The sequence below is a fragment of the Xyrauchen texanus genome, chromosome 46 (genome assembly GCF_025860055.1).
Source record: "Xyrauchen texanus isolate HMW12.3.18 chromosome 46, RBS_HiC_50CHRs, whole genome shotgun sequence".
In the NCBI taxonomy this organism is placed as follows: Eukaryota; Metazoa; Chordata; class Actinopteri; order Cypriniformes; family Catostomidae; genus Xyrauchen; species Xyrauchen texanus.
Window position 1 is genome coordinate 25,616,625 of NC_068321.1, and position 25,751 is coordinate 25,642,375.

General features: G+C 39.3%; 2 protein-coding genes across 2 annotated transcripts; both read right to left on the reverse strand.

The window, feature by feature from the left end:
* Positions 1 to 85: 85 nt before the first annotated feature.
* On the reverse strand, positions 86 to 14,785 carry bbs4 (Bardet-Biedl syndrome 4). The gene is made up of 16 exons (XM_052119775.1): positions 14,730 to 14,785; positions 14,005 to 14,056; positions 9,622 to 9,701; positions 9,384 to 9,447; positions 9,092 to 9,203; positions 8,858 to 8,930; positions 8,491 to 8,544; positions 8,138 to 8,265; positions 2,136 to 2,190; positions 1,913 to 1,981; positions 1,649 to 1,801; positions 1,385 to 1,556; positions 1,209 to 1,278; positions 957 to 1,104; positions 559 to 766; positions 86 to 468 (listed from the first exon to the last, which is right to left on the reverse strand). Exons 1-16 carry the CDS (start codon positions 14,751 to 14,753, stop codon positions 365 to 367), a joined length of 1,566 nt encoding a protein of 521 aa, XP_051975735.1. The 5' UTR covers positions 14,754 to 14,785; the 3' UTR covers positions 86 to 364.
* A 2,094-nt stretch (positions 14,786 to 16,879) lies between these two features.
* adck2 (aarF domain containing kinase 2) lies at positions 16,880 to 23,352 on the reverse strand. Its single transcript, XM_052120021.1, has 8 exons — positions 21,993 to 23,352; positions 21,488 to 21,634; positions 21,155 to 21,283; positions 20,969 to 21,064; positions 20,573 to 20,818; positions 18,742 to 18,870; positions 18,554 to 18,607; positions 16,880 to 18,449 (listed from the first exon to the last, which is right to left on the reverse strand). The coding sequence occupies exons 1-8, from the start codon at positions 22,854 to 22,856 to the stop codon at positions 18,312 to 18,314; spliced, it is 1,803 nt and encodes a 600-aa protein (XP_051975981.1). The 5' UTR covers positions 22,857 to 23,352; the 3' UTR covers positions 16,880 to 18,311.
* Between the last annotated feature and the right edge of the window lie 2,399 nt (positions 23,353 to 25,751).

Here is a 25,751-nt window from a genome sequence, read left to right on the forward strand (position 1 = left end):
CAAGTGACCACGCTGACCCCACTAACTCCGGGTTAAGTGGGCAACTTCGGAGGGAACCAGCTACTAGATGGTTCGATTAGTCGACTTTTATTGGACAAATGTTATGCAAAAGCAAGCCCATACTTTTAAGCAAAACATCCTTTCGAAAGGTGGGCAGACACAAATTAACCTACTACATTAATGTAATGTAACATTCCAATAACTAAAGATCCGAAATAGGACACAAAACGAGCCTGACAAACATTTCCTACAAACATACAAATGCTGTACATTCACAAGTTATAAAACTTAAACATACTTAAACATAAACCTTTTAAGCTTTGGATCTAAATCTATTTTGAGCCCATTGCAGGTCAACCAAAATCTATTCAACCGCTGCTTTTGGTTTGGCCGGTTCGGCCACCTCTACCTCGTCCTCATCTCCAGGAGCGTCTGTGGGGGCAGAGAGGGTGCTGTCCACCTCATATCCTGCAGGGGAATAGAGAGAATGTGAGGATGGACTGGGAGGTAATGAATCGTAAGCGGACATTCAGGGGCAGACAGCATGTGGTTCGGTACCTGCGGTTATCTGCATGCCCTTGTTGTATCCTGCAGCTGAAGACATGGCCTGGCCTAGGGCCTGATTGGTACCAAGAGGCTGCTGAGAGCTGCTGGGTTTGCTGGAGGATGACCGCTGGCTGCTCTTGCCATCCTTGCCTGGTTTACTCCAGTACAGATTCTCACCTGCCTGCAAAGCGGCACCCATCTTCTGCGCCATTTCAATCAGCTGTGTGTGAAAGAAAGAGATATCTGTAGTAATGCATGACAATGTGAGCTGGCATGTTCATGCATACGTCTACTGAGATGCGGTCATTTGGCCATTCACTGCTGTGTCTGGTTGGCTCATTGGTTCAAAGAATAAACAAGACAAACTATAAACTATGTCTGGTTCTGTGAGATTATTTGAGCTCATGTACCTCTGGGTCAAACTCGGTGTTGCTGTTGTTGTCGACCTGGGCGATGACTTTCCTCTCCATCTCCAGGTACTGGAGAAGGGCGGCTTTTTTATCACCCTGATTATACAGGAACACTGCAAAGTTCAGATTCACTAGTGGGTTTATTAACCTGTCAGAGACAAAATCCACTCACTTTAAAACTCAGATTGTTCTCCATATGTTTATATACATTCAGGTTTTAACGTGGTATAGATCAGTGTTAAAAGAACATACTTGTCTAGCTGTACCGCCTGCTCGTAAGACCTACAGGCGTTATCTGCGTCATCCAGGTTAGTCAGGGCAACTGTTAAATGTCAGAGAGAGCACAAATCAAATCATCTTAATAGATACATTGAATAGTGATGTGCTGCATTATTGCTTGAAACAGCAGGTCAGATGTCAGTATTTACCTGCCAGTAGCATGTACAGCTCGCTCATGCGTGGGCGCAAGTTGATGGCAGCGCTCAGGAAGTGAAAAGCCGATGCATACTGCTGCATGGTCAGATGAACCAAACCCAGATTATAAAGAATCTTCCAGTCGAACGGAGAGAGATAGTTTGCACGCTTCAGACAGCTGATGGCCTGGAGGAGAGATGGAGATGAGAAAGAGAAAAAAGATGCATGTCACATGAAAGCAAATCTTTAAAGGTTTCCTGTGATGGACTCCAACTTACAGCCACGTATTTCTTTTTGCCGAAGAAGCACATTCCGATGTTATTCCAGAGCGGGGGGCTTTCAGGGACGCCGTACGCTGCCACGCGATATTTATTCATGGCCACGTCATAATCTCCGTGAGTCTGCATCATGCTGCCGGCCGCGAGGATAGCCTGACACACACACACACACACACACACACACACACACACACAATGTTACTGACACTAACTGAGTTAGTAAGACTGCTAAACTGTACTAACTGAAACTAAACTGTATCCCACCTTAAAGTTATTAGGGTCATATGTCAGAGCGTTTCCGAGGTGTTCAAAGGCTTTTTGATATTTGCCGAGCTGAAAGAGACAAACAAAAGTCTTGAGAACTGGCAATAGTAAACAAACACGTGTACTGTACGACACTCGTATGAATTATTTGTATACATTAGAAGACTGAAATATAAAGATGGATAGTCAGAAGGGATTGTCATGAAAGTTTCACATCATTTACCTGCATATAGAGCAGGCCGAGTGTAGTCAACAGCTCTGTGTTCTCAGGGGAAAATCTGGAACAAACAATAATGAGTAGCAACTGGGTGAATCTTTAAAAACTGTTGAGAACATGTCCAGGAATACAATGACTATTATGACCCTTATATGGTACTTTTGTGCACTCTCAAAGGCTGACAGCCTACTTTCTTTATATAAAAAAAGATAAAATAAAATGGAATGATGACTGAGACTAACATACTAGCTAATATCTACTTTGGGGTTCCACAGAAGGAAGTCATACGGGTTTGGAACAACATGAGGGTAAGTAAATGATGACAGAATTTTCAATTTATGGTTGAACTATCCCTTTAAGACTTGCACTGCAGCCTTATTGGCCAAACATTTCTTTCAATTTTTAGGTTAGAAAAAAAAAAGTCATCATTTTGCAAAGTATGCAATAATGGAGAGAGTTTTTGGTGGAAGTATGGAGCCCTTTAGAGAACAGGGAGGGAATTCATTTTCTAAAATGGTTGCTCCCTCACAATGCGTTTTGTTCCCTCAAAAAGATTCCCTTGCAATAGTTTTGGGTTCCCTTGCAAAGGTTGTGTTCTCTCTCAATAGTTCTGCCTCCCCTCGCAAAAACGTTACATTCCCTCGTAATACATTTAGCACTGGATTGCAATAGCTCCACTTTCTCTAACAAAAACTTTGCGTTCTCTCAATTTTGGATTCCCTTGCAATAGTTCATCCATCCCTTACAAAAATTGACCATGGTGTTACTACTGTAACTATAGTTCAACTATGGAATATGTAGTAAATCCATAACCACAAAATTGAGGTTTTACTACAGTAACCATATTTTAACTATGATATTCATGGTCAAATTAGTAATAACTGGAAAACCATATCTATAGTTTTACTATAGTAACACCTTAGTTAACTAGTGGTACATTTTTACAACCATGGTTGTATTTTTTGTCCCATAAATTAACCACGGTGTTACTATAGTAACTGTAAAACTGTAGTAAAAATCTTATTTTTTGGCAGAATGATTTTTATGCAGGATTTTTATTGACTATTACCACAGTTTTAGTTTTCCTGTATTACAAAACTAGACCTTTCCTGCAATGTAAAATCCTAACGTTTTCCATCATACAAGCGCAGCTCGTCCCAGCAGCGAGCAGTTATTAATTGACACTGTCTGTGAGGCAGATCTTCATCTACTGCGAGATGAACCGTGTGGAAAAGTTGGAAGTCTGCCTTGGGACCCTGAAATCTCCTCTCAATACACTGCATTACTAATACATCAGCTCAGTGGGGAGGCCGCGTTAATGAGGAGATCGCAAACACACACGGGCTAAACCCCCAAGCAGTTCTCTGATATCTGAGCCAGAGCCAGATATGGTGATGGGGTGTGTGTGTGTGTGTGTGTGTGTGCGCACACAAGGGGAGGAGAATTGTTCTAAGTCATCTCCGTTTCTCCTCTCAGGGAACAGACAAAAGTCAACACCAGTAATCAAGAGTCATCAAATTGCAGCATTCCCGTGGAGAAAAGCAGATTAGTGATTCCTTTTGCAGTTTTATTTGTTGAATGCTAAAAGACTCTTTAAAAGGGACAGTTCACCCAAAAAATTAAAATGCAGATTAATCATCCTCATGTTGTTCCAAACCTGTATATGAATTTCTTTGTCCTTGGAACCCAAAAGGAGAACTTTAAGACCATTTCTACACTTAAGGCTGAAAACATGCATTCCAAAATGTGTTGGACTGCAATTCATAACACAACGCAAGTACGTGTTGCATTCTCAACATTGCCACAAGGGGCACTAGAGACAAGTGTGAACTGTCTGCTTTTACGGTGAGTTTTCTCTTTCAAGTCAACTACTGTCATGGCGGAGCAACAGTTTGAAGTTAAAGTCAATATATTTATATCAATTTACCAGAATAATAACATATACAGTTTAATGGCACTAACTTTTGAAGGTGACTCTTTGAGTACTGAGATTTCTTACCGACACAGTAACGTAAGAAATGCGTTGGCAAAGCGCTCACATCAGCATAAAAATAGTTTCAACCTTAATATGTTTTTGTTTAAAATGCATTGATTTCACTAAGTTTACACCTTTCATCCACACTAGAACAACTTTCGAAAATGCCCTCCATTACTGCATACTTTGGAAAATGATGACATTAGGAAACAGAGTTTCCAAATGAAAACGGATTAGTGTGGATGTGGCCTTGGAGAATATTTGTGATACTCTTTTCTACACAATGGCTGTGTCCGAAACCAAAGGTTGCTGTCTTGTTGCCTCGCTGCCCTATCAGTCAATGACTCAACAGACAGCGTTTGCATATGAAGGTACCTCCATAAAATGGTTTTGGACTGGCTATATAGGCAGTACAACGTCACATCGTTGCTAGGATACCACTAAAGGTAACACGTCTGCTTTATTCAGTCCAGCCGAACCACAACATTCAAGTAATGTACAACAAAATCCAGAGAGTTTTTGGCGAAAACAAAGTGTATATTTAATAACTACAATACTACTTTCTTGCGAGAAAAGTTGGAAAAGGTGATATTAAAAAAACGTACATTTATACACAAAGTGGCTCTCAACTGCCACTTTGGCTAGCATTTTTTTCTTCAGTTCAACCGCTGTGGATCCGCACGCACAGGATTGTGGGATTTGATAGGCAGCAAAGGATACGTCTAAGCTGCCTTCAAAAATGAATCAGATGAAGGTATCTCTAGACAGGATATGAAGCGAACGTTGGATTCAGACATGCATCGATCCCTTCTTACCTCCATATAAAGCCTCCGGAGGCATTATTTTCGGGTTTTGGATGCAGCCAATGAATGTGGATGGGGACTAATATTGTAAAAAAAAAAAAAAATGTGCAAAAAAAAAACTATATGCACTATATTCCAAGTCTTCTGAAACCATACGATAGCTTTGTTGCAGGTAGATAATAAAATGTAAGGCCCAAAACATACTGTTCACTATAGGGATGACATAAAATATTGATTATTGATCGTCACATTATTTTATCAATATATAAAGGCATTAATATATTAAAATTAGCAATTAGAAGCCTAATTTGCATGCTTTCCAGTTCACTCAGTTTTTTCTCACCCCTTTTCTCCCCAATTTGTAATGCCCAATTCCCAATACACTTCTTCATGTCCTCATGGTGATGTAGTGATTCGCCTCAATCCGGGTGGCGGAGGACGAATCTCAGTTGCCTCCGCGTCTGAGACCGTCAATCTGTGCATCTTATCACATGGCTTTTTGAGCACGTTACCACAGAGATGTAGCGAGTGTGGAGGCTTCACGCTATTCTCCGCGGCATCCGCGCACAACTCACCACACGCCCCACCGAGTGCGAGTACCACATTATAGCAACCACGAGGTGGTTACCCTATGTGACTCGACCCTCCCTAGCAACCAGGCCAATTTGGTTGCTTAGGAGACCTGACTGGAGTCACTCAGCACACCCTGGATTCAAACTTGCAACTTCAGATAAGATAGTCAGCGTTGTTACTTGCTGAGCCCAGGGTAATTTACCCTGCCGCTCACACTTTACCAAAGTTGTGTTGAGAAATATGTTCTTCAGTCTTCAGATTATCGATGCATGAAAACGGCATCAATCCCAAGCCTAGTATGCAAGTATTTGATATCTTCTAGCTGCGCAGGTTCAATTTCACACGTCACTGCATTCCGAAATGTGCATTTGTTTACGCAATGCATGTAGATGCATTCTTATTTTGAGTTTTTAAGCACTGCCACATGGGGCATTATAGAAGGCATTAGTGTAAACTGTGAAAGCCACTGCGGACAGCGGGATTTTCACTCAATAACGACTTAAATCTTGATTTAGTCCTTGCAAAAAGCTATTGTATGTCTTTAAAACACTTGGACTATAGCGTTAAGTCATATGGACTATTTTTATGGTGCTGTTTTGTCTTTTTTGATCTTATCAGCCTCAGTCACCATCCACTTTCATTGTACGGAAAAGAGCAGTGTGAATATTTAGCCTAACTCCTCCTGTTGTGTGCCACGTAAGGCTCATTTATACTTGCTGGGCAACCAGGCTTTAAGTTAATTTTATGATGACACAGCACATAGTATAAACACAGGCTTAAAAAAAGAAAGTCAGGCAGGTTTGGAACGACCTGGGGGGTGAGTAAATGATGACAGAATTGTATTTTATGGGTGAACAAGAAGACAGTGAGAAGTCTGTTTCTAAGGGTGTCCTCGGGATATGTTTTCTGAGGCAACTTGAAAGATATACAGAAAAAAGAAAATGACAAGGTAGAAAGAGCAAAAGGAAACCGAGAGGTTAGGCCGGTCACAGTGAGACAGTAAATGTGATTAATTACAGCTGAGAGCGTCTCACTGATCCCAGTATGCTTTTCTACCTTGGGCGTCTCATCCGCGCTGTGGCAGAGCGACACGCTGAGTGCCACTCCAGGCATCTGAGGTTCCTCTCTGTCTCATATAAGAAACATCTTTACTCACAGTGAGCCAAACATGACAACAGTGTGAAAAGAGACATTCCCGCTGTTGAAATGATGCATTGTGGGTAAAGACACCTCAGAAACTTTAACAAAGTTTGTGCAAGAAGAAATAAAGTGTGTTTGAACTCTTCGAGTCAGATGTGACTAATGCAATACTACCGACAAAACGTGAAAAAACAAAACACGTGTCAGTGGACTGCTTAACAAGTCACTGTACAAATCAAAAGAAAATAAAGCCAAGTTTTAGTATTATTTGTACTATTTTTAGTAAGATGTTTAATTTGTGCTATCTTGACAATTAAGCAGAATGATCAGTTGTTCATTGTTGGATCATGTTAAAAGTGTTGCCAATTATATTCATTTTAAATGTGTCATAAATTATATGAATTACAATAGTTGTTGTTGTTTAATTTGTAAAGTACACTTTACAAATGAACGTATTTTTTTGTGTATATTTAACGTGTTAATTCAGTGCGATTAAATATAAAAACTAACGTGTTAATAAAATTGACGTAATTAATCTTGTCCCCAGACCGGAGCAATTCAAGCTTGTAGTACCACCTGTTTACTCCAGGGGGCAGTAAGCGAAACTCGCTGTATAGGCAACGAGTAGCTTATACAGAGAACAAACCGCACTCACCGACAGCCGTATTTATGTTGGAATACATTAGATGAATACGGTCTTGTAAACATGTATTCCCCTGTTAAATATCATAATAAAAAAACAAAATGACAAGATAAGAACACGTTCTTGCGCTCAAACGCCGCTTGATGAAGTGCAAATCCGATCGCAGGGATCTCAAGAAGTTTAGGTAACTATATTTAACTTGTTAATCAAAAAACGGTATGTTTATGATGCGACGCAACCAAAGTGAGATGCTCCAAATGCTGTAGGCACTGTAGGCCCATAATTAACCGATTGTGACAGTTATAAAGCTAATTTTTGTTTTATCTCATCAACGCGTCTGCCACAATAATGTATTGCATTTAAGTTATCTGAATTATAACACATTTTTATAATATACATATATAATTGTATTTATAATTATTTAAATATAACTATTTATGATTATGTAATCATTATATATTGAATTATTGTTATTTGAGGGGCTTTCCTAGCAAATATTTCCATTTGTGATGAATTCAATTAATTAATCAGCATTCCTTGTAATTATTTCGATTAAACATTTGAATAGATTGACAGCCCTAGTATGTTTACATCATGGTAATATTTATTTTACTGGATTTATCTTATGCTGATTTTAATTAAAAAAAAAAAAAATATATATATATATATATATATATATATATATATATATATATATATACATATATATAATTGTTTCCAGACAGTAGACTTCATCATGAAAGTCATGTAACAATGCAAAAAATCGGAGAAAGTATTTGAACACAGAAAAGGTGACTTGTATGTGGACTTCAGGGGGGAAAATGCTTCAAAAGTGTGTAATGTGTATACAGTATATGCATGTATTCAGACATACTCGACGGCACTCTTGTAGACTTCGATGGCTTTCTCTGTGTCGCCCTGCAGTAAGTGCATTTTTCCCAGCATCATGAAGGTCAAATCATGTTTATTCAGCTTTAGTGCCAAATTCAACTGGTCTTCTGCCTACACACACACACACACACACACACACACACACAAACATAGTATCCTTAATACAGCATTAACTGAACAAAGAAAGGGTAAATATTTTCCTGTCAAATCTGGAATATTTCAAACAACAAATAAAGAAAAGAATGAGTGTTAAATAATCATGTATGCACTAAATAACAAGGCAAACATTCACAAAGTCGCAGCTCAGAATTGAAACCTCACGCTGGCAGAACTTACACTCTTGAAGTCTTTGGTGTAGATGTAGCAAACACCGAGATTATGGCTGATTTCCTGCAAGTAAAAATGATCACACATTTACACAATACTCCACACGTCTCATTCCTTTTATTGTGGGATATTTCTGAGAAAAATGTTGTATGCCGCGGCTTCATTTTCTCAAACAGGAATTGATTGGATGGTAAAAAGTGTCTCTATATGAAAAATAGGAAGGCTTTGTGAAGTCAAGATGAATGATTATGAAGACATTTTTCTTCAGAATAACGACCATGGATGAATTGTGCACAATAACATTTTGATTGCATGTTGGCAACGGATCATGATAACACAGATGAGACTGCAAAGACATCAGTGGATGTGTATTTACCCAGTCCTTCTGATTGAGACGTGCGGCTTCATTATAAACCTCAATAGCAGCTTTGTGTTTCCCTAGAAGAAAACTAAATACAGATCATAAACAAAGCAAATTTCGATGCATTTCTCAAACCACCACTGGGCTGCTAAACAGGTATATCACAAAACTATAACCACAGCATGGGTAAACCGGTTTAGATCTGTTTTCTGTGATGTTATGTTGCAGTGGTGTGCGTTTGGCACTCACAGGGACCGCGCCACTTGCTTGAGGTTGTCTGAGCTCTTGGGATTGAGAATCGCACAACTCTGAAACAACTCCAAAGACTGTTGGATCTTCCCTTCTAACCGCATGATCAGAGCTGCAAACACACATTCACATACTGTGAACATACAGCAAATGCTGCACAAATGGTATGAGTTGTGTGCTACAGCTATTTCAAACATCGAGTCCTGATTTGAAAGAAATCTATAATGTGCACAAAAGTCGTTCAGATTATTTTGCAGTATTTAAGTGTGTTTATAATGCAGTAAAAACTGACCTTGCACATAAACAGCATATTCACACATGCCTTGAGTTTCATGCAGTTGCTCTTTAATGATTGCCTGAAATCAGAATCAACACAAATCAACACTGCATTATTAGGCAGGTACAAACCAATAAATGTGATTATTTGTTGATTATTTGTTGATCATTCTGAAGTGAGCCCACAAACATAAACAATGCTAAATTATACCAGCAAAATCACTTTATGATTTGGTTGTATGAGTTAATTTGACCTTGCAGGTCTCATAATCTTTGTGGATGTAATGCAGATGTATAAGCCAGTTTCGTCTCTCCAAAATGGGAAGTTCAGGAGCTGTAAAAAGAGGAAAAATACTTATGTAAATGAATTATGTATGTAACTTAAATTATTTGAACGCTTAAATATGTTGCGTGGATAGGAGTCAGTTGAGGTGGTTTGGGCATCTGGTAAGTATCCCCCCTGGGCACCCCCCTAGGGAGGTGTTTCAGGCACATCCAGCTGGGAAGAGGCCTCGGGGAAGACCCAGGATTAGGTGGAGAGATTACATCTCCACACTGGCCTGGGAACGCCTCGGGGTCCCCCAGTCAGAGCTGGTTAATGTGGCCGGGATAGGGAAGTTTGGGGCCCCCTGCTGGAGCTGCTGCTCCCGCGACCCGACTTTGGATAGGCGGTTGAAAATGGATGGATGGATTAAATATGTCTATATTTTCTTTTTTTAAGCCATCTGTCGTGAATTTACGTCGTTGTTTAGAGTCATTGTCCTGCTGCGTCACCCAACATCTACTGAGCTTTAGCTGTGTACAGCCACCCTGACATTGTCCTGTGGGATATCTTGTTAAACTTGAGATTTAATTTTTTTCTCCTCGATGATGACAAGCGGTGCAGGCCCCAAAGCAGCCCCAAATCATGATGCTCCCTCCACCGAACTTCACCGTTAGGATGATGTTTTCATATTGGTATGCAGTGCTCTTTTAAAGCCATACGTAGTGCTGCGTGATCTTCCCAAACAATTCAACCGGTTTCATCAGTCCACAAAACATTTTCCCAGTAGCGTTGAGGAGTGTCTTTTTTTTGGAAAGTAGCAGCTTCCTTCGTGATGTCCTTCCATGAACACCATACCTGTTTAATGTTTTCTGTATAGTAGACTCATGAACAGAGATGTTAACCAGTTCCAATGAGTCCTTCAAGTCTTCATCTGTCACTCTAGGGTTCTTCTTTACCTCATTCAGCATTCTGCGGTGTGTCCTTTGAATCATCTTGGCTGGACGGCCACTTCTAGTGAGAGTACCCATAGTACTAAATCATCTCCATTTATAGACTATTTGTCTATCTGTGGACAGATGAATATCTAAACTCTTCCAGATAAATTTGTAGCCCTTTCCAGCTTCATGCAAAGCAACCATTCTTGACGTAGGTCTTCTGAAATCTCTTTTTTGTGAGGCATGGTCCATGTCAGCAGAAGCTTCTTGGGAATAGCAAACTCAAAATGTTTGAGTGCTTTTTATTAGTCAAAGTAGCTCTAACCCACACCTCCAATCTCGTATCATTAATTGGATGCCAGGTTTGCCAACTCCTGACTCTAATTAGCATATGTTGACGTCATCAGCTTAGGGGTTCACATACTTTTTCCAACCGATACTGTGAATTTTTGAATGATGTGTTCAGTATGTACAAGAGCAATACATTAAGCTGTGTGTCATTAATTAAAACAGATTGTGTTTGTTCATTATTCTGACTTAGATAAAGATCAAACCCGAAGTTTATACATAAATGCAGGTAACTTTTTCTTGCCACTGTAACATATTCTTTAAAAAGCTATAGAAAAATAGAAATCCAGTGCATTCATAAAGTATTCACACTGCATTTTGTTGTTGCAGCCTGATGCTAAAATGCTTTAAATTATATATTTTTTTCACATCAATCTACACTCCATACCCCATAATGACAAAGCAAAAAACTTTCTTTCTTGGCTGGCCACTCAAGGACATTCACAGAGTTGTCTCTAAGCCACTCTTGCATTGTCTTGGCTGTGTGCTTTGGGTCGTTGTCCAGTTGGAAGGTGAACCTTCGGCCCAGTCTGAGGTCCTGAGCACGCTGGAGCAGGTTTTCATTAAGGATATCTCTGTATTTTGCTGCGTTCAGCTTTCCTTTAACCCTGACCAGTCCCCCATTCCTGCTGCTGAAAAATATCCCCACAGCATGATGCTCCCACCACCATGCTTCACTGTTAGGATGGTATTGTGCAGGTCACTGACGTGCGGTCTGGGTAGGCAAACTAGGCACTGCCTACCCTGCCAAAATTCTAAAATAAAATGTTTATTAAATAATAAACTTGTATTTATATTTTTACTTTTTATTCTTGTGATTTATATATGCAATATGTGTGTTATTCCAATTGTTTAGACGTTATGATGACAAATGTAGCAGTTACGCATAATCAACTAAAAACAAATGGTAGAATAAGCAGTGCTTTTACGGTCCATTCATTGCAGACGACACGCGGAAAACCCATGTTGCGCATGCGCACTTCGATCCTGTATTCTTTAACACGTACGGCAAAAAGCACAACTCTGCTGTGCCTTTTGACGTAAATATGTTATGCCCGTAATCATCTCCGTTACGTATCAGACATGGACCAATTAAAATCAAGATATTCCTGGACATTTGCGTAGCTAACGTCATTACACCACAGCTAGCGTAGCCTATATGCCTAATCCCCGCCAAATTCAAAATCAAAATGACAGCACCGTCTGTAATCACGGAATTAAGAAATTTTTCCAAGCTCGATTTTAATTCCAAATATGAGTTAATTGCAAGAGGGAGGTCTACGCCAGCCTTAGATGGACTAGTACAGCAAAAGGGCCCAAAAATTATCCGATCATTTCAAACTGATTGGTATGTAAGAAAAGATTGGCTATGTGGCTGTGCGCTTGTGTGTGTGTGTGTGTGCGTGAGAGAGAGAGAGAGAGAATACACGATATACATCCTGATTTGTACATTTCTTGATATGCCGCGCTTGTGCGTAACGTTCACTGTTTACGCGCTTGTGTGTGTGTGTGTGTGTATGTGTGTGTGTGTGTGCGTGAGAGAGAGAGAGAGAGTACACTATACATCCTGATTTGTACATTTCTTGATATGCCGCGCTTGTGCGTAACGTTCACTGTTTACGCGCTTGTGTGTGTGTGTGTGTGTGTGTGTGTGAGAGAGAGAGAGAGAGAGAGAGTACACTATACATCCTGATTTGTACATTTCTTGATATGCCGCGCTTGTGCGTAACGTTCACTGTTTACGCGCTTGTGTGTGTGTGTGTGTGTGTGTGTGAGAGAGAGAGAGAGAGTACACTATACATCCTGATTTGTACATTTCTTGATATGCCGCGCTTGTGCGTAACGTTCACTGTTTACGCGCTTGTGTGTGTGTGTGTGTGTGTGAGAGAGAGAGAGAGTACACTATATACATCCTGATTTGTACATTTCTTGATATGGCGCGCTTGTGCGTAACGTTCACTGTTTACGCGCTTGTGTGTGTGTGTGTGTGTGTGTGTGTGTGTGTGAGAGAGAGTACACTATATACATCCTGATTTGTACATTTCTTGATATGCTGCGCTTGTGCGTAACGTTCACTGTTATTACGTATTATTAGCTTAAACAATAAATCAGGTAATCTGGCTTTCATAACTCAGTGCCTAGCCTCTTTAAGACATCACCGCACGTCACTGGTGCAGGTGATGAGTGGTGCCTGGTTTCCTCCCGACATCATGTTTGGAATTGAGGCCAAACAGATCAATCTTCGTTTCATCAGACCAGAGAATCTTGTTACTCACAGTCTGAGAATCCTTTAGGTGCTTTTTTATGTGTCTTGCACTGAGGAGTGGATTCTGTCTTTTTGCTTTGTCATTATGTGGTATGGAGTGTAGACTGACAATTTTAAGCATTTTAGCATAAGGCTGCAACAGAACAAACGTGGAAAAAAAAAGAAAGGGTCTGAATACTTTCTGAATCCAATGTAAATAAAAATAATGAGAGATGCTAAAGTCTAGATAAAAAGTTAGAAGCTGTTTGATCTATCTGTGATAATGAAAATATCAAAGGTAGCAGAAGCAGTATTTAAAATCTCAGTTTCTATTTTGGATAAAGAGGGCACACATGCTCGCTGTAAGTCCCAGCAGTCTCTCCTCACAGTCTGGGGGGTTTGGGGACACACAAGACAGGATTTGTCCCGAATCCAATGGGCCCCAGAACAAAAGAAGTCATCCGCTGTGACTGGAAGTGTCTGCATCTTTTTGCTCTCGCCTTCAAGCCCCCTGGCAAAATCTCATCCCAATCCGTTCTATTCCTGGACAGACTTTTTCCTCTGAGCCATAATCCTCTTCATGGCAAAATGGGGCCACAGGAGAAAATCAAGGCAAACAGCGCCACCCAGAGAATGAACAGATACAGTGGGATCCTAAAGTCTACTGAAAATGCTTCCATAATGAATTATTTGTTATATTGTACCATTTTAATATGATTCAATGTATTGAATTGAGAAATGTAATACAATGTTTTCATTATATGTTCAACATCTTAGCTTTAAAACCTTCGAAAATATTTCTTTTTTAATGTAATAATAAAACTCAAGACTTTGTGACACTCACCTTTCTTGGAACGGGGTTTCTTGAGGTCTGTGGCCATAGACAGCTGCACATCCTGGACACAGAAAATATCAATATTAGTCAATAAGTGACAGAAGAGTCATTCAAAACATGTGGACTGAATCTGAACACAATGTTAGAGTTCAAGGGACTATTTATGCAACATGCTAGATTTAAAATGCACAAGTCTGGTCAAACATTTTAAACATATTGCATTATAACTTTCTCTCAAATAGCTCTCTCTTCAATTTTTATATTAATATTTTCTTGGCATCTTACATAAATAACACCTAATAGCCAGCAATGGCTGATGCATGATGTATTTGATACTGTGCATTTGATAAATAAACTTTGACTTTTGACAGACATTGTGCATTAAATATTCAATTTTGTACATATATTGACATGCGAGGTGATTGGTTATGTTTCAGATAGACACATCATTAGATACATTACCTTCATTCTAGATCAGAAACAAATAATATATAATACAGACTACAGTGTGCACAAAGAAAACAAATGATAAAAACAACTTGAAATCTGTCTACGTCTGATTACCTTTCCTTCGCGACCTTTTAAATCTGTCTATAGAGCAAATGACGTCGAATAACGGTTACAAACTGTTATATAATTTCATAAACAACCCCTTACATGTTTTAAAGACATGAAATATCTATTTTGTGTTTATTGTATATGAAAATAAGCATATATAAACATAATTTCCTCACCGTTTTTATCGTTTCGTCAGCCATAACTCCCTTCCTCCAAACTTCCGGCGGACGCTTCCGTCACTATGGCAACACCTCACCGTCAAGGAACACGTGACTAGATTTAACAAATAAAGATTTAAAGGATTAGTTCAGCCAAAAATGACAATTCAGACATTGTTTACTCACCCCTGTGTTGTTATAACACTATATTACTTTCTTTCTTTTTCTGAACACAAAGGGAGGAATTGTGAATAAATGTTGTGCTCAGTGATGTCATACAATGGCAGTTTATGGTGACCACCTCTTCAAGCTTCAAAAGAACACAAAATAATAATTCAGAAGTCTAATAAATAATTCCATGAGACTCATGATTGTTATTAATACGATAAGGTTTGGTGAGAAACAAACTGAAATCTAATGTATTATTTAGTGAAAATGTTCACTGACCGTTGATCTCATGATAGGGCCCTCACGACAATAGGGTGTTCAAGCGAAAAGTAATTTTGTTGATCAAAAAACAGGTCCAACACAGCGATATTGACAACAGAGCACAACACAGCTGCACACAAAACAGAGAACAGAACTTATTAAACATGTCTGAAGAGCTTTTAGTCGAAGAATTGATGCATTTCTGTGCCCAGCCTTATTTCTTTGAACGGAGTATTCTGAAACAAACATTTACATTTTACATTTATGCATTTGGCAGGCGCTTTTATCCAAAGTGACTTACAGAGCCCTTATTACAGGGACAATCCCCCCGGAGCAACCTGGAGTTAAGTGCCTTGCTCAAGGACACAATGGTGGTGGCTGTGGGGCTTGAACCAGCGTCCATCTGATTACTAGATTACCAGTTATGTGCTTAGACCACTACACCACCACCACTCCTAAACAGAAAAATAGAGGAGGATACAGGCATCCACAGTCACACCATGTCCAAATCTGATGGCTAACGACACTCGATAAAAGGTATATTTGTCATGGTAATCAGAGTTTTTATCCGATCCAGCAGTGGCCATCCATTGCTTGTTTTCTATTTTCGGCATCGCATGGGTAACTCCGTCCACTGTAAACTGGCACTGGTGCAAAAACGTTCCAAAAAATAAGGCTGGGCATAGAAATGCATCAATTATTAGACTACAAACTTCTCAGACATGTTTAGTAAGTTCTGTTCTCTATTTTGTGTGCAGCTGTGTTGTGTTCTGTTGTCACTATCACAGTGTTGGACCTGTTTTTAGATAAACAAAACGTGTTTTCGCTTGAACGCCCCAATGTCGCGAGGGGGCTGCATGAACAGTTGTTCTATCAGGAAGACTCGCAGACTTGAGTGAAATTTAAGATGACATTTATTAAATTAATATAAAACAGAAAATGAATGTCTCTCTTTGGTGTAAGCCCCGTCTGGCGGTCCGAAGATATTGTACCCGGAACCGTCATATCCTGCCGGAGATAGGAGGCAAGGGTAAGGAGCCTACCCCCGTGCAGGACGGGACTCAACTGGTGGTGGTAGGGTGGTGGAGGTTGCCATGTTAGCACACTGAAACAGCAATGTGCTAGACTGTGAGCAGACTTATAAAGCAATGGGTTACATGTGATTGGCAAGGAGCGAAAGGTGAGATGACGTACAGCTGCTAGTCTTCTCGCTAGAACTACGTTGCGCTTACATCTCTCGTCAATTGAATCGAGGAATGACGTATCCAAAACGTGTGTAAATAAGTTAACTTAACTTGGTGTTCATATAGAATGAACTCAATTATTTGAGGTGATAGATGCAAGAAGACTTAACTCAGATTAACTATTAATGTGTTGTTGTTTTAACTTTATAATGGTAATTGAATGGACTCAATTTTAGGTCATACACTGACACCTAGTGGCTGTGGATGCAGCATCATTTAAAATGAATAGTTTTCAGTTTCAGATGCCAATGTAGAAATGTAGCATTCACGGTCAGCCATGATTACTTTTATCAATGAGTGAAAGTATCAAATAACAGGATGGTAACTGACCGGGCTGGACTGACATTCTGGCATACCAGGGATTTTCCATGTTCCTATTTCAAGGAACATAGATATTGGAGTTATGATTTTAAAACTTGATATTACAAGTAAAGTTTAATGAAGACAACTTGATTTTTCCAGTAATGACAACATTAGGGTTTACAGTGTAATACATTAGTTTAATTCCAACAAAGATTTGAAAAAGCAATTATCATCTTATTTCATTGAGGTTAATAACAAAATATAGTCATGATGCATGAACGTTGTTAAGGAAACAGGTTCAAATAAGGGCTAACTAATCCTTTATGTCATGTGACTAACACAACAGATCATAAGGAATAAAAAATGACTGTCTCCTGTGATTGTCTACCACACATTTTACAAATAGATATTGATTGCTACAGATACAATTTATGGACATAAACACAGATTTTTTTATATGGTTATCCAAAACACAACAACAAAAGATTAAGTCAAGGGGTGTCTGCGTAAAATCTAGTCCCTTAATTCAATGCTATTGCTTATAAACAATAACTCTATAATTCAGACAACAGTTTTCCACAGAATCACAATATATTGAAATAGATCAGTGTTTTTTTAAGCAGGCTTATGTCTAATACACTTGGTCAAATTGTTACATTGGGATATTTAAGGATGGCAAGGAAAACGTTTGAACCTTTCCTCTGACTTATGGGTCGATTTGACCCTTTTACATTTTCTAACACCGATTTACATCAACTTAACTTTAAGTTTTGGGCCTGAAACTCCATGACATCCTCCACAGAGGTGATCTGAACCTGGCAATGTCATTTTTTTTGTACGTTTCATGTATTTATACACAAAGCTACAGAAACGTCCCTACGTTTTCCTTAAGGGTCAAATTGACCCTTTTTATGTTCAATTTCCAAAGCTTGTAATACAGGCTCTGTTTGCTCAAGCTCTCTAATTTTGGTCTTAAATAGTTTGTCTAGGTGCCAGCTAACACTAGAAAAACATATTTTTATCTCTGTCACCTTCTAATCCAATATACAGTTCTGAAAGTCAGGGGACGCCCCAACACTCTTCAAAACTCTTGTTTAAAAAATAAAAAGCTTCAAAGGCTTGTAATAAATTCTCGGTTTGCTCGATCTCTCTGCTTTCAGACTTAAACCCGATAGAGAAAAACATATTTTTTATATTGTTCGCTGGCACCTAGATGAACGATTTAAGACCATAAGAAGAGAGATAGAGCAAACAGAGCCTTAATTACAAGCTTTTGAAATTGAGCATAAAACAGGGTCAATTTGACACTTAAGGACAACACAGGGACTTGATCGTTAAGACCAGAGAGGGATTAAGGTTTATAAACTAAAGGGCAGGCTTCATGTTTCATTTAGCGTACATATCATGAGCATTTTAAACTCAAAAAAGGGACGAATTGCCCCATGTGCATAAGTCAATCTCAGCATCACAGAATTGATCAGAACATAACACATGTAAATTGATCCCACATATGCACTTTTCCTCTGAGTGACGTTGAATTCCCTGATCAGCACTTTTCATGATGCTCTGACGAAACAGGCCATTATTAGTGTGTGGAATAATGAGGTAAATGTTGACAGTGTATTTAGAGTGAGGTGCAGTTCTTCAGCAGTATTGGTTTAGCGATCTCCAAGATGTCCAGGTTGGGATCCAGTGATCTGCCCAAACCCTCCAGGACCATGATAGCAAACACGATAGAAGCGAAATTACTCTCCAATTTCACCTGCCACAGAAAAAAACACAACACACATCACAGAAGACACTCTTATTCTTAACTTAAACTAATGACATTACCACGCTTGCAATTGCGATTTCAGGTGTTCTCACCTTGTGATGGATCAGTACACCAAAGACTCGAGACAACAGCTCAGCCACCCGAATCTATAAAATAACAGATGTGAGAATAATTTCCAATCACAGTCATGATATGATCAAGTACCCTCATGTAAACCAAATTTACACGAGTTATTATACAGAGACATTATGGACGTGATCAAGGTGTGTGTGTAATGTACCTTTCCCAGGGAGAGAGTGTCACTGAGTGCATGATCCACTAATTCAGCCATTTCCTTCTTGAAGCACGTCACATCCTGGCACTCATTGGCACGGGCGTGATGAAGAATCAGCTCTGCCACTCGCTCACCCTGGCAATACAAGTAAACAGCAAATAAAACACAAGCTTATGAAGCTTCAAAGACTGCTTATAATCAATGGCAACTGGAGAAAGAATATGCAGGACAAATATTTACATTTATTCATTTAGCAGATACTGTTATTTAAAGTTATTTAAAATTAGGAATTCAACTACATAAGCTGTTCATTTTAAGTACTGGTTACATTTTTCACATCTGTAATATGATGCATTTCCAAGTAAAACCAAATATTAAGCAGTAAAAATATAGGGAGAGTTCTGTCTTCATCCTTTGAGTCTTCATTGATTATGCAGTATTTTTGGTATAAATGATTTTTTTCTTGCCTATACGACCTAGGTTAAATCAACAGAAAAGAAAAATAGTTTCAGGAGACAACGATGTTCCATTTCGATGCAATACTAAAAAAACGTCTTTACAATAATGTGCACTGATGAATCATGCACAATATAAATGAGGACATTTATTAGGAATAAACAGTGTAAATGCATTTTGAGTATTTAGCTGTACATTAAGTGCTGGCATTGAAATTAATATCACGATATTCTTGCATTTTTTTGTGAATAACGATAGATATCACAATATACACATATCGATAAAAGTGATTCAATAATTTCTGAAAAACAATGAAAGTCGCTTTTAGATTTAAAACAACCTCAAAAGTTATGGTAGACCTGTCATGTCCATTACAATGAAACAACAATATCAATAAAAATCGAATTATAAAATGAAATATTTCATCGACTTAGCATAATTGAGGCTACTTGAAATAATGTTGATTACCACAAAAATGAAGTTCGACTCATCCCTCCTTTTCTTTAAAAAAGCTAAAATCGAAGGGGCCTGGTTAGCTCAGCGAGTATTGACGCTGACTATCACCCCTGGAGTCGTGAGTTTGAATCCAGGGTGTGCTGAGTGACTCCAGCCAGGTCTCCATAGCAACCAAATTGGCCCGGTTGCTAGGGAGGGTAGAGTCACATGGGGTAACCTCCTTGTGGTCACTATAATGTGGTTCTCACTCTCTGTGGGATGCTTGGTGTGTTGTGCGTGGATGCCGCGGATAATAGTGTGAAGCCTCCAAATGCGCTATGTTTCCGTGGTAACACGGTCAACGTGATGAGATGCGTGGAGGCAACTGTGATTCGTCCGCCTCCACCCGGATTGAGGCGAGTCACTACGCCAACACGAGGACTTAGAGCGCATTGGGAATTAGGCATTACACATTGGGGAGAAAAAAAGAAGAAGCAAAATAGAGGTTACAGTGAAGCACTTACAATGGAAGTCAATGGGGTCAATTCGTAAACATTAAAATACTCGCTGTTTTACAAGTAAAGCCACGAGACTTAAACGATATGAAAACAATGATTTAAACAACATCACTGTAAACTGGATTTTTCTATTTTTTTTTTTTAAAGAGTCAAAATAATTTTTGTGATAATGAATATTATGCCACAAATGCTGTCGATTGAGCTTTAACTTGTATTGAACCTGGAATATTGCTTTAATAATTCTTGAGTTTCTTTTGGAAAGTAAAGTGATTGGAACACGCATTGACTACCATGTAATGGCATTTTGCAAAATCACGATAGAAACCATCATTTTTATACTTTTAACAAAGAAGTTGACACATTTCTACCGGCATAACGATTTAACCAGTAAGTCGGCCATCCCTGAGTTCTGTCGATTGATATTTCACCTGCTTGAGAACGACCGCAGTGAACACAGCTCTGAAGTTGCGTTGGTCTGCCTCGCTAAGGTGCGCAACAATGCCTGCATCCAGTAGCACCAGCTGCAGGGGTGGAGGGGTCGGTCTCATGCTGACCACCACAGTGTCCCACAGGTCTGTTAGAGTGGCTCTGTCCTGGAGTCCCTCTCCTTGCCCATCCTGCACCAGGATGTTCCCGGGATGGAGGTCTCCATGGACGAAATTATCCACAAACACCTGCAAATGGGCACATAGCAATAACCGTAAGCTGATATCGATGTTGACTCTAAATTAATGTTTGTAATAATCAATATTACGCCACAAATGCTGTTGATTGAGCTTAACTTGTATTGAACCCGGAAGCACACAGAAGACTAGTCCACTAACCATTTTCAAAAGAAGATCAACTCCCATCCTTGCGATCCTCTGCTTGACTCCTGCTGGGACGTCAGTACTCAAGTACTTTGAAATGGGTTCACTCTCCTACAAGAGTAAAAATCAAAGAGCTAGTGGAAAAACTGGGTTACACAGTATTTGGGTAATCATGCCAACATATGAGACCACAAGAGTCACCTCGTATGTTTCCACCAAGACAGTTCTCGTGACAAACGGTCTGAGCGGTGTCGGAAACTTCACATATTTAAGATCTTTAAAGTTCTTTTGGAACTTTTCAATGTTCTGCGCCTCAAACCGAAGATCAATCTGCAACAAAGACAGATATTAAATAACGAAAACACTCAATATAGACCATGGTACCACTTTTTGTACCACTGTCTCCCTAAGATGATTCGCTGATGTTCTTCCTCTTTTGTAAGTCGCTTTGGATAAAAGCGTCTGCCAAATGAATAAATGTAAATGTAAATGTAATGGCGTTATTCTTGATAATCTTCATAAATGCGTTGGTACCTGTTTGGTCATGAGCTTCTCAAACTCGTCTACAATCTCAGGCAAGCTGAGCCACTTGATGCCAGGAAAACAGTTGAGGAACAAACTTCCAGCTTTCATCAGAATCAAATCTATCTCCACCTGCCTCCTGATTCCAGGATGAAGAACCTGGTTATACAATAAAGAGCTTCAAAATCTTAAACCATAATGGCAACAGCAAAAGCTAACAACTCTGATTATATTTCAACACCCTGCTGAAAAAAAAAAACAGGTCAAGCCAGCTTAAGTTGGTCAGTTTGGACCTTGTCTACCATCTTTAGATGGATTCAGCTGGACTTTCCAAGGTGTCAATGCCAGAAAGTGGACTTTTTGTTCAAGAAAAGCCTAAAAATTCTTCAATGTTGTTTGATCTCAGAAGAATATAAATAAACATTTCAAAGTCTACATGAAACGCCATTCACAACCGTTTTCCCTTTTGTAACAGGACATTTGACAAGAGCAATTTTCACCATAAAGCAGATCTTACCTTAATCGCCACAGGTATCAGACGCTCTTCTTCAGGATGGTCTCTCAAACTGGTTGGACCATCTGTAAATTCCCTTGTCTTGGTGTGCACTGTCTCTTCCTCATCTTTATATGTCTCCCAGAGGTCCCTCAATGCTCCTCGGAGACCAGGGATCTCCCATGCCTCCAGGAGATTGTTCTTCTCCATTTCCTCCACCAGTTGCTGGAATGCTGGATCTTCTACGTTCCCTACCTTGGCCGTGGCGCGGTACACCTGTGCCACACATCCCGAACCAACAGGTTCCTTACTGTCAAACACAAACATCTGCCTCCAACCTTCTCCAAATGCCCTAAGCATACACTGCTTGGTGTGGGCCCATGAATGAGGCTTCACCCGAACATGAAGCCTTGAGAAACGGTCACAGAATTCCTGAGAGAAGATGTCTCGTCTGGTGCTGGCCCACTGGCCCAATTTGATAAACGTGGGTCCAGAAGTCTCGGTGACCCAAAGCAGGACATCCAGCCAATTGGAAGCCCAACGGTGAGATAGTAAAGTCAATGGGTACAGAAGCAAAAGGGGGCTAAACTTCAGAAAAATCACCATGGCGCGGAGTCCCAGACGAAAGATGAATACCAACCTGTGGACATGTACTCGAGCAACAGACTTCCTCTCTGTAAGTCTCTGTTGACCAATCGCTTTTTGGGCAGTGGCATAGGTAATGCCTCCCGCAGTCCAACAGAACAAACCCACTTTGGGGGCTTGAGAGAGAAGCTGAGAACCTTTTAGGAGAAATGCTCCACGTGGAGGTATTCTTATCGACACAGATATTCTATGAACCGTGTACCTAAAGTTCTGCAAAAGGTGCCTTGTGCAAAATACAGACATTTTTATACAGTTGTTTATTATTTAGACATTCAATGCAACTATAATGCATCTGCAGTTTATATCATAGTTATTTTCTGTTCAAAGCTAAAGCTGAAGCTGTGCATTCACACACAAGAAACATAATGCACATGTAGGCTTATAAACATATAGTGATTTGCTCCTAAACCCACGTGCACCACAGCTGTGCACGTGTCAGCATTGAGCATGCTTTAAATACAAGTGTGCACAATGCAATGCAAAATACATATATCTCTCATGTTCAGTCATACAATCATGCACAGTGCAAAATACATTTGTTCTTGCTGCAAACATAACTGAGCTAGGAAATACGAAATTAAATACATCTGTATTCCATTATCGTTTGGCATTTTGCTCCCAGCTGTCCTGAATCATGTTGAGTAACTCCACTTTCAAACTTTACGTTCTGATTTCACCACGAACCTTATTTAATTCATTTAAAAAATAGTTATGAATGCTGATTATGTCATCCGGTCCGGCGGATAAATTCCTCCGTGTGTTTCCTAGCGCGTAACAATAGTTCCGCGTAACAATAGTTCCGGAACGCAACTAATTAATACTTTCCTTCATTTTGTCTTACGTTCCCTCTCTTGTATTATAAATGTAATATTTGTGATTTAAAGGTGCTAAACCCACTAGCTCTAGCCTGCATCTCGGTGTAGGTTTGCTTAAGTTGATTATAACAGTTGCTGTGTAATTAGGGATTAATTCATTTTAATGCTACCATAATTTAATAAATATGTTTTACTCTATGAATTGCACTACTTTTATTTAAAATGTATCATGCATGTATAAGTATACAAATAATACAATAAAAAAGATGTCATTTTCTCTGCAGATACACATAGCAAGCTACGTGGTTTCAGTTGGCTGCAGGTGCTGACTCATGGTTTGGGTTTGGGTGAGAGAAGCTGATCCTTGACCAGGCGTCACTTCCACTCATAGTTGAGGTTGGGGCTTCCTATACCTTTAATGCAATTTGGACCTCACGCCCCTTTTTGGAGGTCTCGCTCTGTGGTAAGTTGTGTGTGGATCGTGGAGAGTAGCATGAGCCTCCACATGCTGTGAGTTTCCACGTTGTCATGCACAATGAGTCACGTGATAAGATGTGCGGATTGACGGTCTCAGAAGCATAGGCAACAGCCACTCGTCCTCCACCACCCGGATTGAGGCGAGTAAATGTGCCACCACGAGGACCTACTAAGTAGTGGGAATTGGGCGTTCCAAATTGGGGAGAAAGTACCATACTGTACGTTCCATTTCAAAATAACGGTCCAAATTAATAATTTTTTTATTTTATTATGTCTTCATAATATGCCTATTAATAGTTATTGAAGTGAATCAAGCAAGAAAATTTGTGCGATTTGTTTTTCCATCAGCATAGAAGCCATCTATACTAAAGTAAACTTTTTTTATAATTCCGTTGATTTTCCGCTCATGCCTGAAAAGCAATTTTGAGGGGTGAAAATATGTCATTTGGGAAGGCACTGCCCACTAAAGCCCATCCCTGGTGGCGGCCCTGAATTTTGAACTATCCATTGCAAGGGTGTAGATTTGACTTGAACATTTCTTTTTTTTAATTTACAAATTTTAAAAGCAAAATGTAATCATATTTTATAGAAATTTTTTTTAAAGCAAATTTGATTATTTTTGTATTTATTTTTATTTCTTTATCAAGCAAAATGTAATTATTTTTGTATTTATTGTTTATTTAAAAAAAAAAGCAAAATATAATTTGTTTTGTATTTATTGTTTATTTAAAAAAAAAGAAAAATTTAATTAGTTTTGGATATATTTTACATTTTTTTAAAAACTAAATTTAATTAATTTTGTATTAATTTTTTTAAAGCAAATTTAAATTATTTTAGTTTTTATTTATAATTTTTTTAAAAACCAAAATACTTATTTTTGTATTTATTTTAAATTTTCAAAAAAGCAAAATGTAATTTTTGTATTTACATTTTTTTTTTATGAAAGCGAAATATAATTATAATTTTATTTTTATGTTTTTATTTTAATGTTTTATTATTATTTATGTAATTATTTTTTTATGACATTTTTTTCAACGAACATGTTGTGATGGATAGTGACTCAAAAGCAGACGACTTTTGTCCAGCATTCTTAATCACTTTCCTTTAACACATTCATCTTTAGCAGCCAAAGCTAATCTAGCACAAAGGATTACTACTGCAACAAAAGACACTGATTTCATTAAGTCTGCAAACTCTCGAGTTAAATCTCTGTAACTCGATCTCCACAAGTCTATCTTCTCCTCCTCCCTTGAAACCGAGCCAAAACTGTCCTTCAAATTAGATCCTTGCGTCACTCCCTCTCTTAAAGACCCTCAGTGCCCCTGAGCTCAGTCCTCTGCCTGCAGGAAAAACCTGGAACCCTGTACACTATTAAATATAAAGGTTCTATAACGGTGTGGTGGTGTAGTGGGCTAAAGCACATAACTGGTAATCAGAAGGTTGCTGGTTCGATCCCCACAGCCACCACCATTGTGTCCTTGAGCAAGACACTTAACTCCAGGTTGCTCCAGGGGGATTGTCCCTGTAATAAGTGCACTGTAAGTCCTCGTGGTGGCGTAGTGACTCGCCTCAATACGGGTGGCAGAGGACGAATCTCAGTTGCCTCCGCGTCTGAGACCGTCAATCCGCGCATCTTATCACGTGACTTGTTGAGCGCGTTACCGTTGAGCACGTTACCGTGGAGACGTAGTGCATGTGGAGGCTTCACACTATTCTCCACGACATCCACGCACAACTCACCACACGCCCATCTGAGAGCAAGAACCACATTATAGGGACCACGAGGAGGTTACCTCATGTGACTCTACCCTCCCTAGCAACCGGGCCAATTTGGTTACTTAGGAGA